Below are 21,472 nucleotides of genomic sequence, written 5' to 3'. Positions count from 1 at the left end.
TATTTCCTCTCATACCAAAGTTGTTTGAGATTTTTTTGTTTTCCCAAAAAAAAGAAAAGTACTATTTTACTTTTTGTATTTTACTTTAATCGTGAAATCTGTAATTGTTCCTGGGCTGCAGCTAGCAATGGTCTTTGCTATTTATATATGTAAAAATAGTGTCGTTCTCTTTTCTAATTGTTTACGATATCTGAAAAAAATGCATTTCTGTCGATCAAAGTAGAATTATTCATCACGTGTTTGCCGCATCCATCTTCAAAAAGCACACATAGATTCAAGATTTCATAAAACCTGGGTTCTCTGTGGATCACTGACAGCCGTCTTTTAGAGGACATGTCATCAAACAGACTAATGTTTCAACAGTACTGTGCTCCAGTCTAATTCATCTCAGTGTTAAACAACATGAGGCAAACATGTCGACAACTTTAACAAGGTGTACAACTGGATAACTGATTCAAAGGGGTTTGAAATCTATTTAATGTTTCATCCATGGTTAGTGCTCGGTGCTGTATCACTGATTTATCAGCATGTTTGAAGTGAACAGATTGGTTGTGTATGTTGTTACACCTGTTTAAGCTTTCTTACCCAAAAACACATCATCCTAAGGTTTATTTTTTTAAACCTGCGTGCGACAGGAATCGGCGTTTGCCTCGTAGGCGACTTGACAGCGCTGCAGAGCTGCAGGTCAGGGAGGTTGAATGAGAGCTGGAGGAGTTCCTGCAGGGAAGCGTTACTATGGCCAGCGTTCTGCACTTCACTCTGCTTTTATTTCTGAATTGTGGCTCCTTTGTTTCAAACGTACTTGCCATTAACACGACTACAGCGAGAACCACTGTGGTTTCAGTTGCAGTTTTCACAGCAACTGAGAGCCTCCTTTCTGCAGGGAGACCTAATGCCACTGAGGTTCCCACCACAGGATTCACAACCGGTTACAGTAAATCAACAGCAAAAACCACCACAAGTGCTGAAGACACAACTAAAGCAGCAGAGAGAGCATCGGCCAGACGAGGAGCCGAAGAAGAGGAAGGTCCTGTGGAATTAGGTGAGTAAAAAATGGTGTTTCTAATTTCCATCTTTGTATTTTAATGCTCTTGTAGGAACAAATGACTCAGTGTGATCAAGTTGATCGCTCAAACATTCATTCAGGAGTTTAATGTGCTGTGTTACAGAATTAGTCCTTCATGGAAAAAATTGTCACTAATTTGAGGTGCACTTTTTACAGCTGTACTCGTTGTTCATTGGTTTCACGTGTCTCATTACTTTCCCCATAAAGAAAAGCAGCCACAGTGGTAAAAGTGTTGAGGGTGCTGTGTCACAGAATCCCTGAGAGGATAATGACCTAAACTTTAAATGTAATGTTGTGTTTGCTTTGTAAGATAGAGGCTGTCCACCATCTGCAAACTCAGGACTGATGAGATTCTGGAAATACACTCATCATGTTCCATTAATTAATGAGTCACCGATGAAGCTTCTCCCACGACTTGAAGCATCTCTCAGCGTTCCTCAAAGTCTTGGAGGTTCCCAGAGTGTAAATATCTCTCTGTTGGTCTTTTGCATATCTGCGGTCACAGAGTCAGTGTCCGAGGGCTGGGGGGAGGATGTTCCACACTCCGCCATGTGTTTTCTGCTGATGAAAACCAGATGGGCTGTGTGAGGGGAGGGTGGTGGTGGTGGTGGTGGTCGCCTCCCACTTTTTAAAACCAGTCATGTGTGATGTTGGTCCTCATGTAGACACACTGTACATTCCACTGCACCCGGAGCTGAATGTAAATACAAGCATCTGCTGCCAGACACGTCCGCTGAGCCGCGTTTACGTTGGTGTTGGTCTGAAAGCTGCTTTGTGCCGCTTACTGTGGCTCTTCTCTGTAAGACACGGTTGGAAATATGCTTTAATTGTCTGGTTTAAAGGTCTTGTTTTGTTATTTATTTAATTGATTTTTACAAATGTATTAGCGGTTTATCCCCAATCTCAGGGAAACAGTGGTTCTTAAAATTACTAAAGGTTCTTCACATCTACTGGTGTCCATTAATAGAATACAATTAGAGCTGCAACTAAAGATTACTTTCATTACTGATCATGTCTCTGAACTCCATGCACTTTCAGTTTTATGTTTTTTTTGCTACAGTATAAAGACCTATAGATATTTTACATTTTTGCATTTTTAATTTGTTTTCCATACACGTCTACCATCTGCCTGCAGTTCAGTTGAAAAGTCCCTGAATTGTTTTCACGTGCAGGTTGGCCATAGACGCATCATTCATGGCTTTAATATTGCACAAATAAATGTAGAATTTTTTGATTTCAACAGAATCTGCTTGGAGCCAAAGCTTTATTTTTGCCACATTTTTAATGAGACGTGTAGAATAATGTGATTTTGATGAAAGCTGGTGAAGTCTGCCGACAGAATAACGTGTCAGAAATTCTGTTCTTAGCATCTTATTAAATGAAAATATATTAAGTGGTATCAAGCATCTCATTTAACTCTATGCAGGAAATTACACATGAGCTTTTTTCCTTTAAAGTACAGCTTTATGCCTGGTGTGTTGTCTCTGTAAAGTCTGAAGTGATGTTCTGTAAAGTTTGCATGTTTTGCTCTGTACAAAAATGGATCACCTTTTTTTATAGCAAGCAGGTCCACCAGGAGCATTAAGGTGGCAAAGAAGCCCAAAAGGGTCCTGAAGAAACCCAAGGTCGTCGCTAAGAAGCCAAACGTTTCTAAGAAACAAAAACCGCAGGTCAAAAAGAGCCTGAGCCGGTCGGCGACCACAGAAACAGTCCCACGTATGTATTAGGATCAGCCCTGACGTATGCAGTATGTCAGTCAGACACGGCTCAGGTGTTAGTGGCAGATAGCTTTGGTTGCTTTTGCCTGCTCAAAACTGTCAGTTCAGCTCGTGTCAGGAACGTTTCTGTCCCATAAATGCTTTAAAAATCAAACCAACTGGGACACTGAATTGTCAGTTGAAGCATGCAGCACCAAAATAAACCAAACTATTTGCTAAATTAACACCAATAAGACCCATTCCTGCGTCTTAGTTTCTGGACATCCACACTCAGCACAGTGCTGATGTGGGACATACTGTATATCTTTATACTAGTGAGCGTTTAAACTAACCTGCTGTTTAGAATTAGCCTCATTGCTGTGCATTAAACAGCTTTAGTGCCGCCTTAAAGCAGAGCACAGCCTCACCATAAACAAAATGCAAAGACCAGCAGCAGCTTCACCTCATCCTGATCTCAACTTTGTAAATCATGTTGAGTGACAAAGTGACATCAGACAGCATTTCCTGAGAGTCTAATCATGGCTGAGTTAACCTGCTTGGGGTTGCCTGCCTGTTGCATAATCCAAATGGTTTTTATATGCTGAAATGCTACTAGACTGCTGTTACACCAACTATAAACAGAAAACTGAAACAATACAAAAAGCTTTTTTGTGAGCTGCTTGATGCTTCCTGTGCTGCTGTACTGAACCACTGAAGGATGATGCTGACATGCTGGCTTCCTCTTGTGCATCATTCTCTGCTTCACAGACCAAAACAGCTGCCGGCCTTCTTGATGCCACTGGTGGAAAGATAATTAGAGAAAACATCCTTGTGTCTTTGTCTTTTTCTTGACTTTTTCACCCTTCATTCCCTTTTAACCTTTGACTTCATTTTAATTCAAAAAACTTTATTTATTTTACAATTTCTACCTCCAGCATGTCTCTCCAGCTCTACCTTTAAATTTAAAAAGCACATATAAATCCTTACAAAATGAATAGTTTCCATAGCTGGGATTGGATTTTTGTCCTCCTTATGAAGTGTACTGTATAATGTGGCTGTACTTCTGTCCCTTAAAGTAGTACAAGTGCACATACACTACAGAATAGAAGCATGGTGTTGAGTTTTCTCAGGATTTCATGACATTTTTCAGCTGCTTTTTGTGTATTCCTATAAATACATGCATGCAGCAATCTCATGTGCATGCATGCTTATTTATGTGTGCTGGACCAGGAATTGAGCCAAATAAGGACATATATGTATATATCAACTGTATATATAATGTGTGTCTATAGAGGGAAACGTAGAAGATTAGCTTGTTGGCTGTTTGCTATAAATACATGTGGAGTATGCAACTTGCTAAATCATGTCAAATGAGAGCCGATGCTCGTTAAAATCTGTTCAGGACTGTCGGACAGAGCTGGTGTGAGATTAACACTAAGTGACAAGTAAAAGGTTTTGGTGCCGTCACAGTCATTTATAGAAGAACCCTCAAGCTGTAACTTCAGAACCATGAAAGAAGCAGGATTTTAAAAGATTAAATTGTATAAGATGTAAGATTGATTTTTCAGCACAGTCTGGGGTTTTTTATTCTATTATTTAGTCTTTTTCCATAATTGTGTGTTACATCAATGACCAGCATCACAAATAGAAATATGAACTAAATATTGATTTATATTACAATTACAGCAAAAGGACTAAATATGTAACAGGTGCTCTGAAATTATTCCAAAATGTGCATTTGCATATCTAACAGCTGTAACTCAAATGTCACCAGAAGCTGCTTCAGTTGATCATTTTTAGCTGAAAACAAAATGTGAAGTTCACCAGGCATCACCCTGACACATGCCAGCATGGAGCTTATAGCTAAAAGCAACAGATGATGCAGAATTGTGATCTGATCCCTGGTGTCTGAAGACGTTCTGTCAGCTGGCAGCGTGGGACTTTCTATATCACTCTTCTTCTTCAGAAGCAGTTTCTGGTTCAAACATGTGTGTCTGAAATACTCCGACATTACAGCTTGCCACTGTGTAGCTTCACAGTGTCGGAGTGGAGCTGCAGGTGAGCTGATGTGCTGGAGCTGCAGGAAGTAGCAGAGGGATGGGTGGAGATAAAGGCTTCATATAGCTTCTCAAAGGAGGCACCAGTTTAAAGTCACATTTCTAAACCACTTTAATGTATGAAGGGAATGTTTTCATGGAAAAACACGCTCTTTGCGCTCTTTGCTCCTAATATCAGCTTTTCATAGAGGAACAATAAAGAGACAGCACAGTCCCGTCCTCCATCTTTCTTTCTTTGCACTTCAGCTCAACTGAGTGAAGCTTTTGCTGCACACCAACAAACAATTCTGATTTATTTGCTCCCCTTGTAGAATTTGTTTTCCCAGTTAATCAGCTGAGCCGACTGCTTTAATGTGGTATAAACTGAACGTCTTCGTCTTCTGGGCGTCCCTGTCGGTTTGCCAGCTCTCTTTGGCTCAGCTTCTGTAGTTTCAAGAGAAATTTGTGGTTTGGCAGGAATCCAGTGGTCAGCAGCAACAAAGACACATTTCTGAGTCACAAGTATCTAGAAAGGGATCCTGCAGGACTACAAGGCGAAAGTGGTAGAGGGTCTTTTGCAGGAAATGCCACATACATTCAGTTTATGCTGCTTCTATAGCTCAGCCTTTTTAACAGCCAGTAAAGCTTCCTGACAGGAAGAGGCAGCTCGAACCGAGCTGAACCCTGCAGACAATGAGAGTCTGTCTGAGGCTTCAGGAGGCAGCAGGAGACGCCGGACAGGTTTAAAGGAACTTCAGCAGCTACAAGAGCTTGCTCTGTTGCTCGCCGTCCTATTTTGGTTTTATTTAAAAATGTGGAAAGAAGTCACAATACGTCAGGATGGACTTCACTCTGTTATCACGAGTTAAAATTCTACAGTACAAAGATGAAGTCACTGCTTGTTTGATGTCATCGCCCATCGCTTGTGCAGATGGGTCGAGATTTAGTGACTCTGAAGTCTGTAGCAAACAGCTCAGATCCGTTTGTTTAGTTTCAGCATCTTTAATCCGTCACCTGTAATTTTTCACATTGAAAAAATGTGAGAAATCTTCTGTCGTGTTATATAATTCATGTGCATTATATAACATCTAAACACCTCCACATGCATAACAAACAACACTTTGTCTTCTCCTCTTTTTTACTTACATGCTTGATCTCTCAACTCTCAGCCATTCACACGGTCTAGTGTGTACATGTTCGGTAATATATGTACATGATAGCGTGTGTTTGCGTAACTGCAGTGCATCTGATCTGCATATATTATATTGTGTTTTTGCAGAGCAACAAAGCGAGTTGAGCTGCTGGTTCCAGGAGTCTGAATGTTGGCTTTTTGAGAATAAACTCAGTGTACTTCAACACAAAAGAGTGACACTAAATACTACAAGCAGATGAATAAAACATGAACGCGCCGTATGGAGAAGGTGCCAGTCAGCAGTGTGAAAGCTTCCAGCAAATTCTGAACATTTGTAACTGTGATGAGGAACAAACACTTCCCCACCTGATAGAGAATTCATTAAAAATTCAAACGTTGATTAATTCAACAGAGTGGAGTTTTGGCTTTTTTTTTTAACTTGTAGTGCGCTTTGTTGTTACGGTAGTTGTGTGTACATGACACAGTCCTGGAATGGTTATGTTTCATCGATTTGCAACCTTCAGCAGATCCTGTCCAAATGGTGACTCATTTAACACTTTACCTCTGGAACCTTGACCCCAACTGACTTTGCTGCTCTACACTCTCCTGTCATGATATGGGAACACAAGCTAACTTCTTATGTTGACTGCGTCAGAATGTCCTCCGCTGGGTCTGGAGTCTCTGAAGGTCAAAGACACTCAGCTGAGGGCTTCGTCCTTTAAACGCAGAGGCCTGGGTCCCCACCGGGGCCGACTCAACATCCAGGTGACTGTACAGACTGAACAACACGCTATCCACGGAGCAACGCTGTCACTGTGCGTTTCACTTGTCCATCCTGTGTGTGTTGCAGTCTGGGATACATGATGGAGACATCTACGACGGAGCCTGGTGCGCTCAGATCAGAGACACGAAGCAGTGGCTGGAGGTCGACGCTCAGCGGCCGACTCGCTTCACCGGAGTCATCCTGCAGGGACGCAACTCCATCTGGAGGTCAGCGCAAAGAAATGTGTAGCGTCACGATGCTAGAGTGGTGCATGCAAAAAGAAACGGTTTGACAACATTTAATGAAATTAACAAACTATGCTGAGTTAGAACAGTCAACATTTCCTACACAAAGGTATTTTTATTGACCGCTGAGTTAATTATTAGTAGAATAAACACAAGTTTCTAAGCTGTTGTAATAAAAAAGGATTTTAAAAAAAGTTTTATGCACCTAAAAAGGGATCTTTTTTAAGTTTTATGTACCTAATTCCTGCAATTACAAACACAATGTTTTAATTAACAAACATTTAAAGAACTAAGTTGCTCTGATTCTATTTTCTTCTGCCGATTTTGGCTTCATCATGTTTTTGTTCTTGTAGGAGCTTTGGATTTTATCATGAACTGCAGTTGTGTATTTGCAAACAATCTTTAAATACTGCAAACAAAAACAACAAATATAAGTTAAAATTGTACACAGTATTAGGTTGATGAGGATTTATGTATGTTTATGCATTTTTGAGGTGGTGGAACAGTCTCCCAGAATTGCCTTTCAGAGGGAGAGAAACAGTTTTGTCGACCAGAATAAAAATATTAGCTTCTTTTCAGTTTAATCTTGTTGATAAAACCTTTTTCTAAATCTGCCTTACCTTTTAAAATGATCTAATGTGGCTATAAACAGCTTCATTTCTTCACCCTCTCTAAACACACAGTGTCTTTTTCTTTTCTTTTTTTTTAAATCAAATGGCAGATGTATTATTTTGGACTTAAGCTTCTCTGCAGGTTTTTCTATGTACAATGTGTGACATGGTATTACTGACTCATATATATTTGTCCTGCTCACACACAGTTGGGACGTGGTTCATACCTACAAGGTGCAGTTCAGTAACGACACGCTGGTCTGGAAGCCGTGCATGAACGGGACCGAAGAGGCTGTAAGTGAACATCTAAACCAGGGGTGTGCAATCCTGGTCCTCGAGGGCCGCCGTCCTGCATGTTTTAGATGTTTCTTTCTTCCAACACACCTGATTCAAATGATCAGCTCATCATCAAGCTCTGCAGAAACCTGATAACGATCCTGATCATTTGAATCAGGTGTGTTGGAAGAGGGACACATCTAAAACATGCAGGATTGTGGCCCTCGAGGACCAGGATTGGACACCCCTGGTCTAAACTCATATCATCTCCTTTCTCCTTTGCACACTTCTTTCTGCCTTGACGTTTCACTTTCTAAATGTTTAAACCAGTGATGCCCAAGTCCCCTGGTCCCTCATTTGCCTTTCAAGGGTTTCACTGTTGTAATGGTGGCAACATGTTGTGAGTGAAAAACAGTGATGTAACTTAAAGCACTGACTTTAAAAGCTGAGACAGAAGTTTTAACGAAAATGTGTAATTAAACGCTGGAATGATATTTACTAAAAGCCAGCATAAATAGCTGTGCGACAGTCTCCTTTAATGATTGTAACTGTAAAAAACAATTGTATGACTGTTAACACACTGTAATATAACAGTGTGTTAACTTATTACATGTTAAATGTTTTGGTGACACTTGATCTTAAAGGTTCTACCAGTTTTGTTGTTATTTTTCCAGTAACTTTATGGTCAACAACTGACCATTTTGTGATATTCTCTGAAAAAAAGTTTGATTTAGTACTGAAATTTAACTACAATGGTAAAGTGTTGAGCTAGTTCATGCTAACTTCTTGTAAAAAGACTTGGAAATAACACGATTGAGTGGTTAGATAATGAAAGAAGTACAGAATCTTTAATAGCTTTACCTCTCCCACCGGAGCGTATGCTTGCCTTGCTTCTGCAAAACTAGAATCTTTTAAGTTTTATGTATCTATAATAGACTGTATGTCTTTAACTTGTGTAAAAGGAGTTTAAAAATCCTGGAACTATAACGTCTTTCTATCATTTAATATTCCTGAGCTACAATATTTATCACGATAACAATATTTATCACGATAACAATTTCCCTGAGGTTTTACACCGAAGGGATCAATAAAGTTTTATTCTATTCTATTCTATTTTATTCTATTCTGTTCTATTCTATTCTATTCTATTCTATTCTACGACATACCCTAAGTACTTAAAAACCCTTTTAAGGAGATGTTATTACTGAACAGATGATTTGATTAACGTTGTGCACATTACAGCCCTAAAACACTCTGCAGGCAGTCATACGTCTCCACAGATGGACTGTAAAGTAAACCAGCCTACTATGAGCTGCAGATTTCAGTTTATTTATATCTTCTTTTCACAAGGTGGGTTCTTGACTCTGGCTCTCTCAAAGTTGCCATTCGTTTAATAATAGTGTACCTTTACCTCATTAGAATTTTCAAAAGCAGGACTTTCACACTCAACATATTATTTCTACACTGTGGTACAATTTAAACAACAATAATGTATTCATTCATTCATTCATTCATTCATTCATTCATTCATTCATTCATTCATATTCATAGTTGTACTTTACTATTCTATATGCATATTTATATGTGTAACATTTACAACCCACCTGGTTACTGGTTCCGACCTGCTGCTGTTTACGCTGGTCCAGATGTGAGTGGAACAGAAACTGCAGAAGTTAAGGCCAAGTGTTTGCTGTCCCGCTGTGTTGGTGTTGATTAGAGGAGATTTTTCAGAGAGAAACTGGGCCTCGCTTTATCACCTACAACCCAAACAGTGTGGAGAACGATACCCACCAAGAAATCAGGGCTGCATTACCAGACCTCTGATCACAGAGCGAGTCATGAACAGTAACTAACCAGGAAGCTCATTTTAAAACACGGGCTGCTGCTCTGAGTGTATCTCTAAAAAATAGCTCCAGTCTGCTGGAAATTAAATCTGAGGCAGCAGCGAGCTCAGCCTCACTTGGATTGCACAATCCCTCACTACCTGCTGGCTGCCTGCAGTGACAGCGTGCTGCTGTCTGGATGTCGCTAGTAACACGGTTCAAACACATTTAATATATGAACTGATGTTCCATAGTTCAGCTGATGTATATAATAATGTTCAGTGTTTTGTTACCAACTGTATGTGTGTAACATGTTTCCTGTGCTGAGCGATCATAACCGGCTGAGAAGAGGTTCTCGGTGAGGCAGGCAGTTCTCTTGCCTCATGGCAGGGGGCGCTCTGATCCCAGACATGCTTCCTGTGACTTCATGGCTGCAGAGTAAGTGACAGGAAGCTAGACTGGGTATGATATACAGTTAAGTGAAGTGAAGTGCAGCGAAGGAAGATAAAGAGACTTATACAAAAAGTAACGGATATTTTTGTCCAGAAGGAGCGGAGTAGGGACTTCATTTAAAGGTAAAGGTCAGACCGCAATAACTTAAAAAAAAAAAAAAAGAAACATGCGTTTTGTGGGCTACAGCTTGTATGTGTAAAGAATGCAGATATGAAACATGACCCGTAAAATGCTGCCAATCAAATGGCAAATAAGCAACTGTGTAGAGAGCATATATTTGTAGATCAGATTCTGATGAAGTCAGTGCCTCACCAGCCATGAACCTCACATCCCTGGTGTCACTTCAGAACTTGTCTTTGTATTCTCAGAAAGTGAAGGTGATTCGTTGTCGTGGTTAAAGTAATGCACATGTTGCTAAGGTGTTCCTATGTAAAATAAATAAATAAATAAAATAAAATATATTTTTTAAAAAAAAGACCATTCATGAGTTTCATTTCAGTCCTCTAATTGTAAAATGATTCACTGTTAGCCTTGATCACTGGCTTTATGTCCAAACTCATGCAGCAGATGCTGAATGCCGCTTCATGGAAGAAAATAAGAAAGGAAAAACCGCTGCAGTGTGATTTACCCACAAGCTGTTACCATCATTCCAACAAAGGCCTGTAAAGGAAAGTCTGGTCAGCAGTGTTCATGAGAAGATGTTAGGATGCTGTTTTCTTTTTAAAGCACACGGACAAACACTTGGTCCTTTTTGTTAGGAAGGAATAGAGGGTAATAATCTAACATGTTATCTCCACAATGACATTATTTAGAATACAAGGACAGATGTGGAACCTCTACAGCTTTGGTTTGTTTCATTGGTCTTCCTGACATGTGTGCAACAGCCACAGTTTGTTTGTTTTTTTTTCTTTCCCCAAAGAGCATCTTGTCAGATGTCGTCAGTATAATTTTAAAGTTTCACAGTTTTCATAGGAACAAATTAACATTTTTGTACATAATTCAGCTTGTAGGTTTTGTGGTATTTTGTGTGGTTTAAAAGAGAGTGGAAGAGAAGCAGAAATCTCAAAAGCAAAGAAAGGAGAATGTGACAAGCATGCACAAATGGAAGGTTCGACTCACGGCTGCAGTGATTCATGAGTGTATATACGTCTTTGTCATGGTGCAGCGGCCTTGTTTGTGACCAGTGAGGGTTTTGATTTATTTGTGGCCGTTGTTTGGTGCCTTGGAAAGGTTTTGTTTGCTGTGGGAGACTTGAACTGTGTGTGAGAGACGCTTTGTTTTGTTTCTGGATCGAGAAGTTGCTTTAATTGTTCTGCTCGGTTCTGTTTGGGGACTCTGGTCCTGCAGGTAGGAGTGACTGTAAAGTTTGGTAAGTCTTGGCTTTTGTGGAGTTTTCCTGCAGGTACAGCAACATAGTCCATTTGGGCTTGTTGGATCTGATGGGTTTTTTTTCTAGTTTGTTTTGTTTGTGTGGTTTGCGGTCGGTGTCTCTGGAACACATCCTGAGCTGTCAGGTGGGCAACCAGCTACTGGGTTTGGTGTTTAAATGCACCAATGCAGGCTGCAATGTGACGCAGTTAGTAGCACTGTTGCCTCGCAGCAAGAAGGTTGCCGGTTCGCGTCCCGGTGGGGGCACCGGAATCTTTCTGCGTGGAGTCTCCATGTTCTCCCCGTGCAGCGTGGGTTCTCTCCGGGTTCTCTGGCTTCCTCCCACACAGTCCAAAAACATGTTGAGGTTAATTGGTGATTCTAAATTGTCCGTAGGTGTGAATGTGAGTGTGCTTGGTTGTCTGTCTCTAAGTGTAGCCCTGTGATAGACTGGTGACCTGTCCAGGGTGTCCCCTGCCTTCACCTTGAGTCGGCTGGGATAGACTCCAGCCCCCCGTGACCCTAGTGAGGCTTAAGCGGTGTATAGATGATGGATGGATGTATCAATGCCAACCAATACGAAGACTTGGGGTCAGTGAGGTAGGTTCGTTTGGGATGGGCAGTTTAAACTTCCACATGAACCTTGGGGGACATGTATTGTGTATCCTAGTTGACCTGACAAACACTCTCTCTCTTGGGAGACCTGGGCTATCATGGCAGGGATGGAGGATTATGCTGCTGGTCCATCTTAAGGTTTTCTGGATCGTTGCGCTAAAGATCCGCTTTTGAACATTGCTGAGCAGTCTGACATTGATTTAAGTGGGATTGGTGATAAACGGCTTAAAGAAATCAAAAAGGCTGCAGTTAAGCTGTCCTGGTCAGTCATTAGTGGCTCAGCCAGTTGTAGTTTCATCAGGAAACCTAACTTCTGAGCAAAATGTGTTATGTTAGAGTGATTTCATGAGCGAGAGAGATGGAATTTTGAAGCTCAAAAGTACAATTTAGAGCTGAATAAACAGGCAAAGACTGAGTTGCAGGCTGCTGCGTTGGGGTTAGTCAGATGGTAAACGTTGTGGAGAGGTTTTGCCAGCAGAAGGAAGTTCATCACACAGACAAGTTGTGTATTTGGACTTTAGAAAATACATCTTATGGCGGTTTTGCTTTTATTATGTAGTTCACAGTGAAGGTAAAAAAGATGGATGTACGTCAAAGTTTTCAAACAGAAGTCCTTGGTCATCATTTTCCCACAGGTCAGGTCTTCAGCTTTGCCAGCACTCATCTGGTCTCCTTGTGCTGCAGGTATTTGAAGGAAACCAAGACGCAGAGACACCCGTCCTCGCCCTGTTCAACACCTCCACAGTGGCACGCTACATCCGGATCAACCCACAGACTTGGTATCAGAACGGGACACAGGGGGACATCTGCCTGAGAGCCGAAGTGTTGGGCTGCGCACTCCCAGGTTCCCAGACGTGAACGGCCGGCAACAGTTTTTAATTCATGTCTTTATACTCTGGCCGTCGTAACACACCTTTCCCATTTCACAGATCCTAATAACATCTATGCATGGCAGACGGAGCCCACGGAGTCCAGAGACAAACTGGACTTCAGACACCACAACTATAAAGAGATGAGAAAGGTAGGACAGAGTGTGACATACCCATGAAGATTTTATACTAATAACTACAATTCAGTACAACACACATCACAAGTTTTTTTTTTTTATAGCATAAATAAAAGCTGTACTGTCAAGATCTTATTTTAGAAGTACAACTTGTCTGCTGTTGACAAATCCGCTTGTAGTAGTGAGCAGAGAGCTGCCACAGTGTGTGGTCTGGTTCTACTCTGACCAAAAAACAAACAGTACACGAGGCTTCATTCCTTCACGGCAGCGTCCTCACTGTGCTGCCACGACCAGCGGTCGGTTTGAAGACGCCATCCAGCCCCCAGAGACAAACACAGATCCTCGTTGAGCACACTCATTCAGAATTTTGACAACTCCCACAAAGCAGATATAAGTGACATTCCTCCATACTGTTGTTACCTGGGAAGTTTTTCAGTTTGTACTCTGACCTGTTCTTCAGCAGATGAGACAGATTTGTGGGTTGGAGATGTAGTGATGGAGGCATCATATTCAGTGACAAGCCAAAAAGTGAATCAGAGAGACATTTTTTAACCTTTTTTTACCTGAGTGTAGATATACATGAGAATGATGGACTTAAAACTCCAGATTTGCACCTCTTGTGAACTGGCAACTGACAGTTTCTTTTTGATAGCCACTGCTCCACTTCGCAGCCCAAATCTTATACAAGTAAAATTAAGACTAATAGTATAAGTCCAACCAGCTGCCCTTAAAGGGAAGAGGCAGAAGTGGACGAACAAAACCAAAGAACAATGAACAAACAGGGTGGACTTAAGAACAGTTTATCCACTGCCACAAAACTGTAGCATCCCTTTGGCCTTTTGGAATTATTCATGTTTATTTTACTTATTTAAATTAACATTAAGGGCTGCAAGGTGGTGCAGTTGGTTAGTACTGTTGCCTCGCAGCAAGAAGGTCGCCGGTTCACGTCCTGGTAAGGACACCTGGGATCTTTCTGAGTGGAGTTTGCATGTTCTCCCCGTGCAGCGTGGGTTCTCTCCGGGTTCTCCAGCTTACTCCCACACAGTCCAAAAACATGTTGAGGTTAATTGGTGATTCTAAATTGTCTGTAGGTGTGAATGTGAGTGTGCTTGGTGTGGCCCTGTGATAGACTGGTGACCTGTCCAGGGTGTCCCCTGCCTTCACCCTCAGTCAGCTGGGTTAGGCTCCAGCCCCCCATGACCCTAGTGAGGATTAAGCGGTGTATAGATAATGGATGGAAATTAACATTTGGGCGGCACGGTGGAAGAGTGGTTAGCACCTCTGACTTCTCCATGAACATTCACAGCATGAGCTTTGTTTTCAGGGACCTTGTACATTGTGGGCAAAAAATATTTGACATCACAAAGGCAGTTATTAAATAAACTCCAGATACCAGGATTGGCAGATCAGACTAACCTTCAGACAGTGTTTGCTTCTCTTCAGCTCAGGTGAGCTGCAGTAATGCTCTATAACTTTACTGAGAAAAGTTAGTCATCTGTGCAACAAGGTAAACACACTTATACTTAATTAACACCAAAGTTAACCTTAGAAACGTTTACTGTAAGATAGGTGAAACTAATATTAGCGCCTTTGACATGCCGGTGTGTAATCACTCTTGTTGTTGTTTCCCCAGCTGATGAAGTCGGTGAATGATGCGTGTCCTGACATCACCCGCATCTACAGCATTGGGAAGAGCTACACCGGCCTGAAGCTCTACGTCATGGAGATCTCCGACAACCCAGGAAAACACGAGCTGGGTGAGACACAGAGTGTGACGTGAAAGCTGCAGGGGAGTAGACTGTCACTCTAGAACCTGAATCAGAGTTTTAACGTCGTTTATGCCCAAAACAAAGATCCAGGAGACACAATAGGACACATCAGATTTCTCAACGCAGCTCTCTGTGTTTGTTCATAAGTCAAAGGCCACTGAGATCATTTTTGCATTATGAGCTGCATGTTTTAACCATAGACTGTATGAAAGATGGACGTAGCAACCGGCCCTGAAAAATGAAGCCAACCTGGAAGTGTCAAAAACCTGCAATATCACGACATCCGCTAGCTGCTGGCTCCAAAAAGCCCTGGCTCCCATAGACTTGAATTGGAAAAGAAGTGATCACAGATCATGAAATACTGCATTCTAACAGCTCGGAGTTTTTTTAAATTAATTTTCATGGTCAAATCCAGAGATCAGGTGGCCAATCTGAAAATAAATCAATACTGAATTTTTAAAAAACGCCAACATTTTATGGGGCAAGGGGCGTGGCTGGCTTGATTGACAGTCGGCAGCGACGATGCAGACGAAGCGAGCAGAAGGCGGTAAATGTGGGCGGGCAGAGAGGGCCCGCCTCTCAATCCATCTGACCAATCGCTGCTCCTATGGCTCCGCCCCCCTCCGACGACTTTTGCGTCACTGGCTCCAAAAATCCAATATGTCAACCAGGAAGTAGCAAAACCCTGGCTTCATTTTCTCAGTGCAGAAACCGTCACGGTAGCTACGTCCATCTTTTATACAGTCTATGGTTTTAACAGAGAAATGCATTCAGCACATTCAGTCCTTAACAAATTCATTAGACCACCTGTTTAATTTGTTAAGCACTATATACATATAGACCATCCAGCATCATGAAGTGCTTTAATTTGCACTCAGCTCTCTACGTTTTACCATTTTGAACAGGAATGAGGAATTTCAATCTTAATTCACCTTTTTATACCCAAATCTGAGCCACTGGGCTTCTCTGAGAAGTCAGAAGTTCATCAAGCATCACATTTAACCACTAAAACTAATTTTTCTGTTCAGGAATGCAAGTAAATAATTATAATTTGACATCTGAATCCGGAAATAATAACTTACTTTAGTATTTTTTAATTTTTTTTTTTTTTGGTAAAACAGTAAATTTGAAAATTCATGGAAAACAATAATAATTATATTTTAACATTAAAAATATCATTTCAGTTAAAGAGCTTCTACATGCTGGTGTATTAACCATTAAAGAAATATAAAAGATGACTTTGGTAATTACCAATGCTGTTAATTTAGGGCAGCTATGGCATAAACCTTACATTGGATGGTGTTCTAATACGTTTGTTAAGCGCCGTAGTTCAGTGAATCATCTAAAACTTTCTCTTTCTATTCGCGGGCCAGAGTCTACATTTAATGTGTCAGGAGTTATTTCGACTACCATCCTCACCGAGATGTGTGGAACTCAAACATAGCCAGCTCAAACTCTAATTTGATGCACGTATTCTATAGTAACTAAAAATCAGCATGTTCTACACATTCTGACAGTGACCAACAAATATTTAAGGCGTTGCACACTTGACTCTGGGCATATCCAGTCTAAGAAAACAAACAGATGAGACGAGTTCCAATTTGTTTTGTAGGATTTTTCCGACTGTTTTTTGGGATGGTGAAAAGAAATGCAAGTGTGGGCCTCACAGGGTTAACTAAGCCTGCTTTTCCACTAACGAGAGGATTCATTTTAACGAGGGCCAGATTCTTTGTGCAGTAGTAAAGGGTCAGAGGGTCAGTGGGAACCTGTACACTGATGCCACTGTAGCTCAACCCTCCTACGCAGACAGTGCGACACTGTGTGAAAAATAAACCCATGCAGACGAGAGTTTCTTTTCATTTGCTCGGAGGTGTCCAAATGTTTTCTCTGGCTTCCTCGGCTCAGCCCACATGGCAGCCGGGCGGAGAGGTTTTCCCGCCAAAACACATGGCAGTGAAGGCGGCACACATGAGCGGAGGGAGACCGGCAGATCGAAGACTCATTATTTAGTTGTCAAATGCAACGGTTTCACAGGTGCAAAACGTCTGCCAGAGGATGTTTCAGCTTGATGCAGCTACAAAAACATCATCTGTCTATTATCATTTAATCTCAGGACTGCAGCCCGAACAAAGGAATAGATCAGCTTTGTCCCTCCAGTCTGTTCAGTTTTTCCTTTTTCTCATACCAGTGTTGGTTTGGTTTGGTGAGTTCATGTTCCAAGTTTTCAGTGTTTATCATTTCAGCGGTTACAGTTGGAAGTGTGGGTTCAAACAGGACAAATCCTCAGCCGCTTTCCTTTTTTAGTTATGTAACCTCATGGATTTAGTTTTCTCTGCTTCCTCAAAGCTTTTCTGCTGCTGTTGATGCTCCTCTCTGGCTGGACCACTAATATGGAAATCAGATAAATAAATGAGGAAAAGCAGATGAATCACGAAAGACATAATAATAATAAGAGTAAGCCTACAAGTTACTTAACAACACTGTGAGCAACTATAGCTTTAAAGTCGGCTTTTCCTCTCTGACTTTAACACTGATTACATCAAATATAATGACATCAATTAACATGGGGCAATGATGAAATGAAAACCTCAACAATTCCTGAGATCTTGGCAGTCCAAAGTCAAGTTGTACACTCGACCTTTCTATTTGTCTTGCACCAAACACAACCAGAACATCACCTCAACACGCTTTCAGTGTGTGTTTCCATCAGCCAGGGACATACCGACCGTTTTCAGACAAACTCATCCCTCTCATATTTAGATACCTGCTGTGATTTACTCCTACAAGCCCCGTGACATTTTAAATTACCTGTTTTGAAGTTCTAACTGTGATGATTCTGAGTCAAAACACAGAGTCCATCATACAGTTCTGACTCCAGAACATGCTTCAGACTGTGACCAGAGCAAGTGTAGTTTATCAAAAGATTCCTCCCACTAAGTTTGCTTCTCACACGAAAAGCAGATAAAGTTTGGAAGTCAGATTTTGACCATATAAAGACCAAACCTGAGTGCAAGAGTTATTTATATTTGTTTTAAATGTTGTTTTTCATTAGAAGCTGTATAATCAAGAACCGTTCTTTTAGTTTTACTTGATAATCCCACTAAATTGTCGTTTACATTTCATTTCTGGAATCAAGTTTAGAAGCTCCTTGAATATTTAAAAGGACGCTGGGCTTTTTTGGGCCTCAAAACCATTTCCAAACCTAAAACTGCTTCATAAATCTGAATACACTGACTGCACAGATCTCCTCAGTTTAGCTGTGTAGCTGACTGTTGTGTGCCAAAAATTAAAAAATAAAATACAAAAATCTGGGCAAACCCAAATCACCAACTCTTAGAACTACAACAAACTCTTCTGTGGTGCCGCATTAGCAGTAAAGTGAGCTGAAACTCCTCCTCATAAATAGCTTTGAGGAGGACGTGTGAGATTTCAGAGGTACCTGCCAGTTTAGTGTATGTGGAGCAAACAGAGAAAACATCCAGGTCCTTCAGTGGGGTCAGTGACAGATGTTGATCTGTGCAGCTGTGCTTTGAAAACACAGAAACTGTGTGTTGTTCATATGCTATTTACTGTACATGAAGAACTTTTGGATGGATGCATTGCAAGGATGTTGCACAGTGTGTTTTCAGCTGGAGGCTTCTTTAATTCCATTGAACTGAAGGATGCTGCAGGAAGTCACTCCTGACTTCAATCTGTGCAAGGAAAGAAAAATGATCTTCTGAGGACACATTCACCTTTTTTTTCTTCACTTTGAGAGCTCAAACCCATCTCATTTTAGTCTGTATTTTTTTAGTCTAGTTTATTTTTTTTAATAATTGTGTTTTTGTGTGTGTTTCGTGATATACACATTACTGCTGCAACACTCCCTCAGGGGATTAATGAAGTACTTTGTCCATCTTAGGTATGTGAGAGGAATGCAACATGTGGATATGAAAAGATTCATCTTTACATGTAAAAGTGACTGGATCTGTAGGCTGGAGTTGGAGTGCTCTGCTTTTGTTTTCATTTTTAACCCTAGTCAGGACTTTTGGGGTCTTTTGGACCCCGGGCCATTTGTTTAGGTGACAGGTATTGTTTTTTTTATTTTGGAGATTTTTATTTTAATATAAAAGAGCAACGTTTGTCATGCATTTGGAACCAAAATATGTCAAATTATCATAAAATGTATTTAACATAGTAAAGTCTATAATAAATACCAACCAATATTTTGCACATATTCTTTCTTGGAGTCCAATGGACCCCGAAAGACCTTCTGCATATGATAACATGAAAGTCCTGAACAGGGTTAAACTGATTGTAGAACACTGGACAGCATAAAAGCTGTATAATAATAAATAATAATGATAATGTATTGTGTTACATTATGTCAGAACACGTCTCTGTGTCTATGCGTTGGCGCCCCCTACAGGAGAACCAGAGTTCCGATACGTTGCAGGGATGCACGGGAACGAGGCGCTGGGTCGGGAGCTTCTGCTCAATCTGATGCAGTACATGTGCCAAGAGTACAAACGGGGAGACCAGCGCATCGTCCGCCTGGTCAAAGAGACCCGCATCCACCTCCTGCCCTCCATGAACCCTGATGGATACGAGATGGCCTTTAAAAAGGTGTCAGGAACCACATTCAGTCCAAGATGATGTTGTGATCTCAGCACCAGTTCCAGAGTGACCATAACAAAAGCTGAACATCCCATGTTCTCTGACCCTCAGGGCTCAGAGCTGGCAGGCTGGGCGCTGGGCCGCTACAGCTACGAAGGCATCGATATGAACCACAACTTCGCTGACCTCAACTCTGTGATGTGGACCGCCATTGAGCTGGAGACGGACCGGTCCAAACTGATCAACCACTACTTCCCCATCCCTGAGCAGTACACCTCTGAGGAAGCCTTTGTAAGTCTTGCACACACACATCACACACACAGCTCCACGTCATCTGCTCATACAACAAGAGATTTCTATTAACAACAATAACAAGTCTTTTCTCTCGTTCTCCTGCCTCCTTATCTGTTGGTCTTCTGCTTTGGATGGGTGAGGAATAGTTACTTTGACTTTCAAGAAATCTGCACACAAAAGTCCAAGAACACATACATAACATAGGAATTAGATGATGTTGATGTTTTCTCCCCTAAACTATGGAATTCAGTGTCTTCTTTTAGAACATGACTAAAAGCCTTTCCTACAATAAAGCCTTGTCTTAGCTTGTTTTATTGTGGTTATTTTACTTTGTTCTTTTCTATATTCTGTGTCTTCTTGGTTTTACTGAATGTATTTTAGTGTCTGCTTTGTGTTGCACCTTGAAGCTTAGTTTGAGAAAGTTGCCATAGAACTAAAGTTATTCTTACATGCTGTTGTGACGGATCATACCTCTGTTTAGGCTGACGGTTGCCACAGTTATGCTGAAGTTTAGTAAGGTCATCAAACGCTGAGATTCAGGTTTTCTCAGCTTCCGCATCTCTTGCAGGTGTTCTTGATGATTGTCGGCACTGTTTTCCCACAAAAGTCGTCAGATCGTCTCTGCTGTGTGTTAGTACAGGTGTAGATAGATTATGGTGTATTTGTTTTCTTTTGTTTTCTTCTACTTTCCTTTCACTCTTTCTCGCACTTCTTTGGACTGTACACTTTTCTTTTTCCTCTTTCAGGTCCAGCGATATGACATGTAATTCAGTAAGAATCCAGCATCCGAAATAAATGAACGAAATAAAATAGAATGAATAAATACATAAATAAAGGAAAATCAGACTATCAAGAGGGGCCTTATATTTGTAAAGCTCCCCTTGGCAAAGTAAATCTGTTCAGCACAACACAGCATTCAGGTCATCATTCTGCTGCTATGATGCTGGACCGGACACGTTAAAAAAAAAAAAAAAAGTAAGGTCATCAAACGCAGCATGATCTTAAGGAAGAAATGCATCGATCACATGTCGAAGCAGTTTTCAGAAAAGTCATAAAATGTAATTATAGGTGAAAACGTCTGTGTGGGTTGTGGGAAGGGTTTTTCAGAAGCTGACATTATTTAAACAGAATGATTATTCTGCTGTTAATTTCAGTTCCAAATGGGCCACATGTTTTTCATTATTAATTTTTCTTTTCCTTTCCGCTCTTGTCCTTGATTTAACCCATAAAAACTCAACTCTGTGTTTCAAAGTGTTTTTTTTCCCCCTTTCTGTTAAAATGATCCCCTTCTGTCCTAAACTGTCTTACATGTAACTCTACACCACTGTGTCCTCGACACTGGGCAGATCTATGAAGTCCCTGCCTCTCTCTCCACATGCACCTCCGGCACTCGCTGCGACTCGAGCACACCAGCTCACCCACCACTGTAAAACTACACCATGGCACATTGTAATGCTGGACTAATTCAGCCATTCACGTTTGAACCAGAAATAGATGCTGAAGACTAGTGATATGTGAAGCCGCACGCTGCCATCTGACAGATCAGTGTCTTACATTTGCTGAAACCTCAGACGTCTAAATCCGTGTTTTTTAGTCCATCGTTGGTACTCTGCCGTTTTAAGGAGGAAGTGCTTAGCCATGACGTTGACTGCTAACTTCAATCATGATTTGCCTTCAAGCATTTAAAAAACACCATATGGACGTGATAACAAAATAGATTTT

At 41.1% G+C, this 21,472-nt stretch overlaps 1 protein-coding gene across 1 annotated transcript in view; it reads left to right on the top strand.

The window, feature by feature from the left end:
- Nucleotides 1–685: 685 nt before the first annotated feature.
- The window catches only part of LOC103353868 (probable carboxypeptidase X1), a 24,838-nt gene continuing 4,051 nt past the window's right edge, over nt 686–21,472 (top strand). The window contains exons 1-9 of the mRNA XM_008277041.1: nt 686–1,042; nt 6,587–6,696; nt 6,782–6,921; nt 7,760–7,844; nt 12,770–12,929; nt 13,015–13,106; nt 14,725–14,848; nt 19,269–19,465; nt 19,568–19,747. Coding sequence (XP_008275263.1) covers nt 736–1,042; nt 6,587–6,696; nt 6,782–6,921; nt 7,760–7,844; nt 12,770–12,929; nt 13,015–13,106; nt 14,725–14,848; nt 19,269–19,465; nt 19,568–19,747 — 1,395 coding nt within the window. The 5' untranslated portion in view covers nt 686–735. The remainder of the gene's footprint in view (nt 1,043–6,586; nt 6,697–6,781; nt 6,922–7,759; nt 7,845–12,769; nt 12,930–13,014; nt 13,107–14,724; nt 14,849–19,268; nt 19,466–19,567; nt 19,748–21,472) is intronic.

Source organism: Stegastes partitus, unplaced genomic scaffold (assembly GCF_000690725.1).
Source record: "Stegastes partitus isolate 25-593 unplaced genomic scaffold, Stegastes_partitus-1.0.2 Scaffold87, whole genome shotgun sequence".
Classification (NCBI taxonomy): Eukaryota; Metazoa; Chordata; class Actinopteri; family Pomacentridae; genus Stegastes; species Stegastes partitus.
This window is presented reverse-complemented; position numbering and strand designations above follow the sequence as displayed.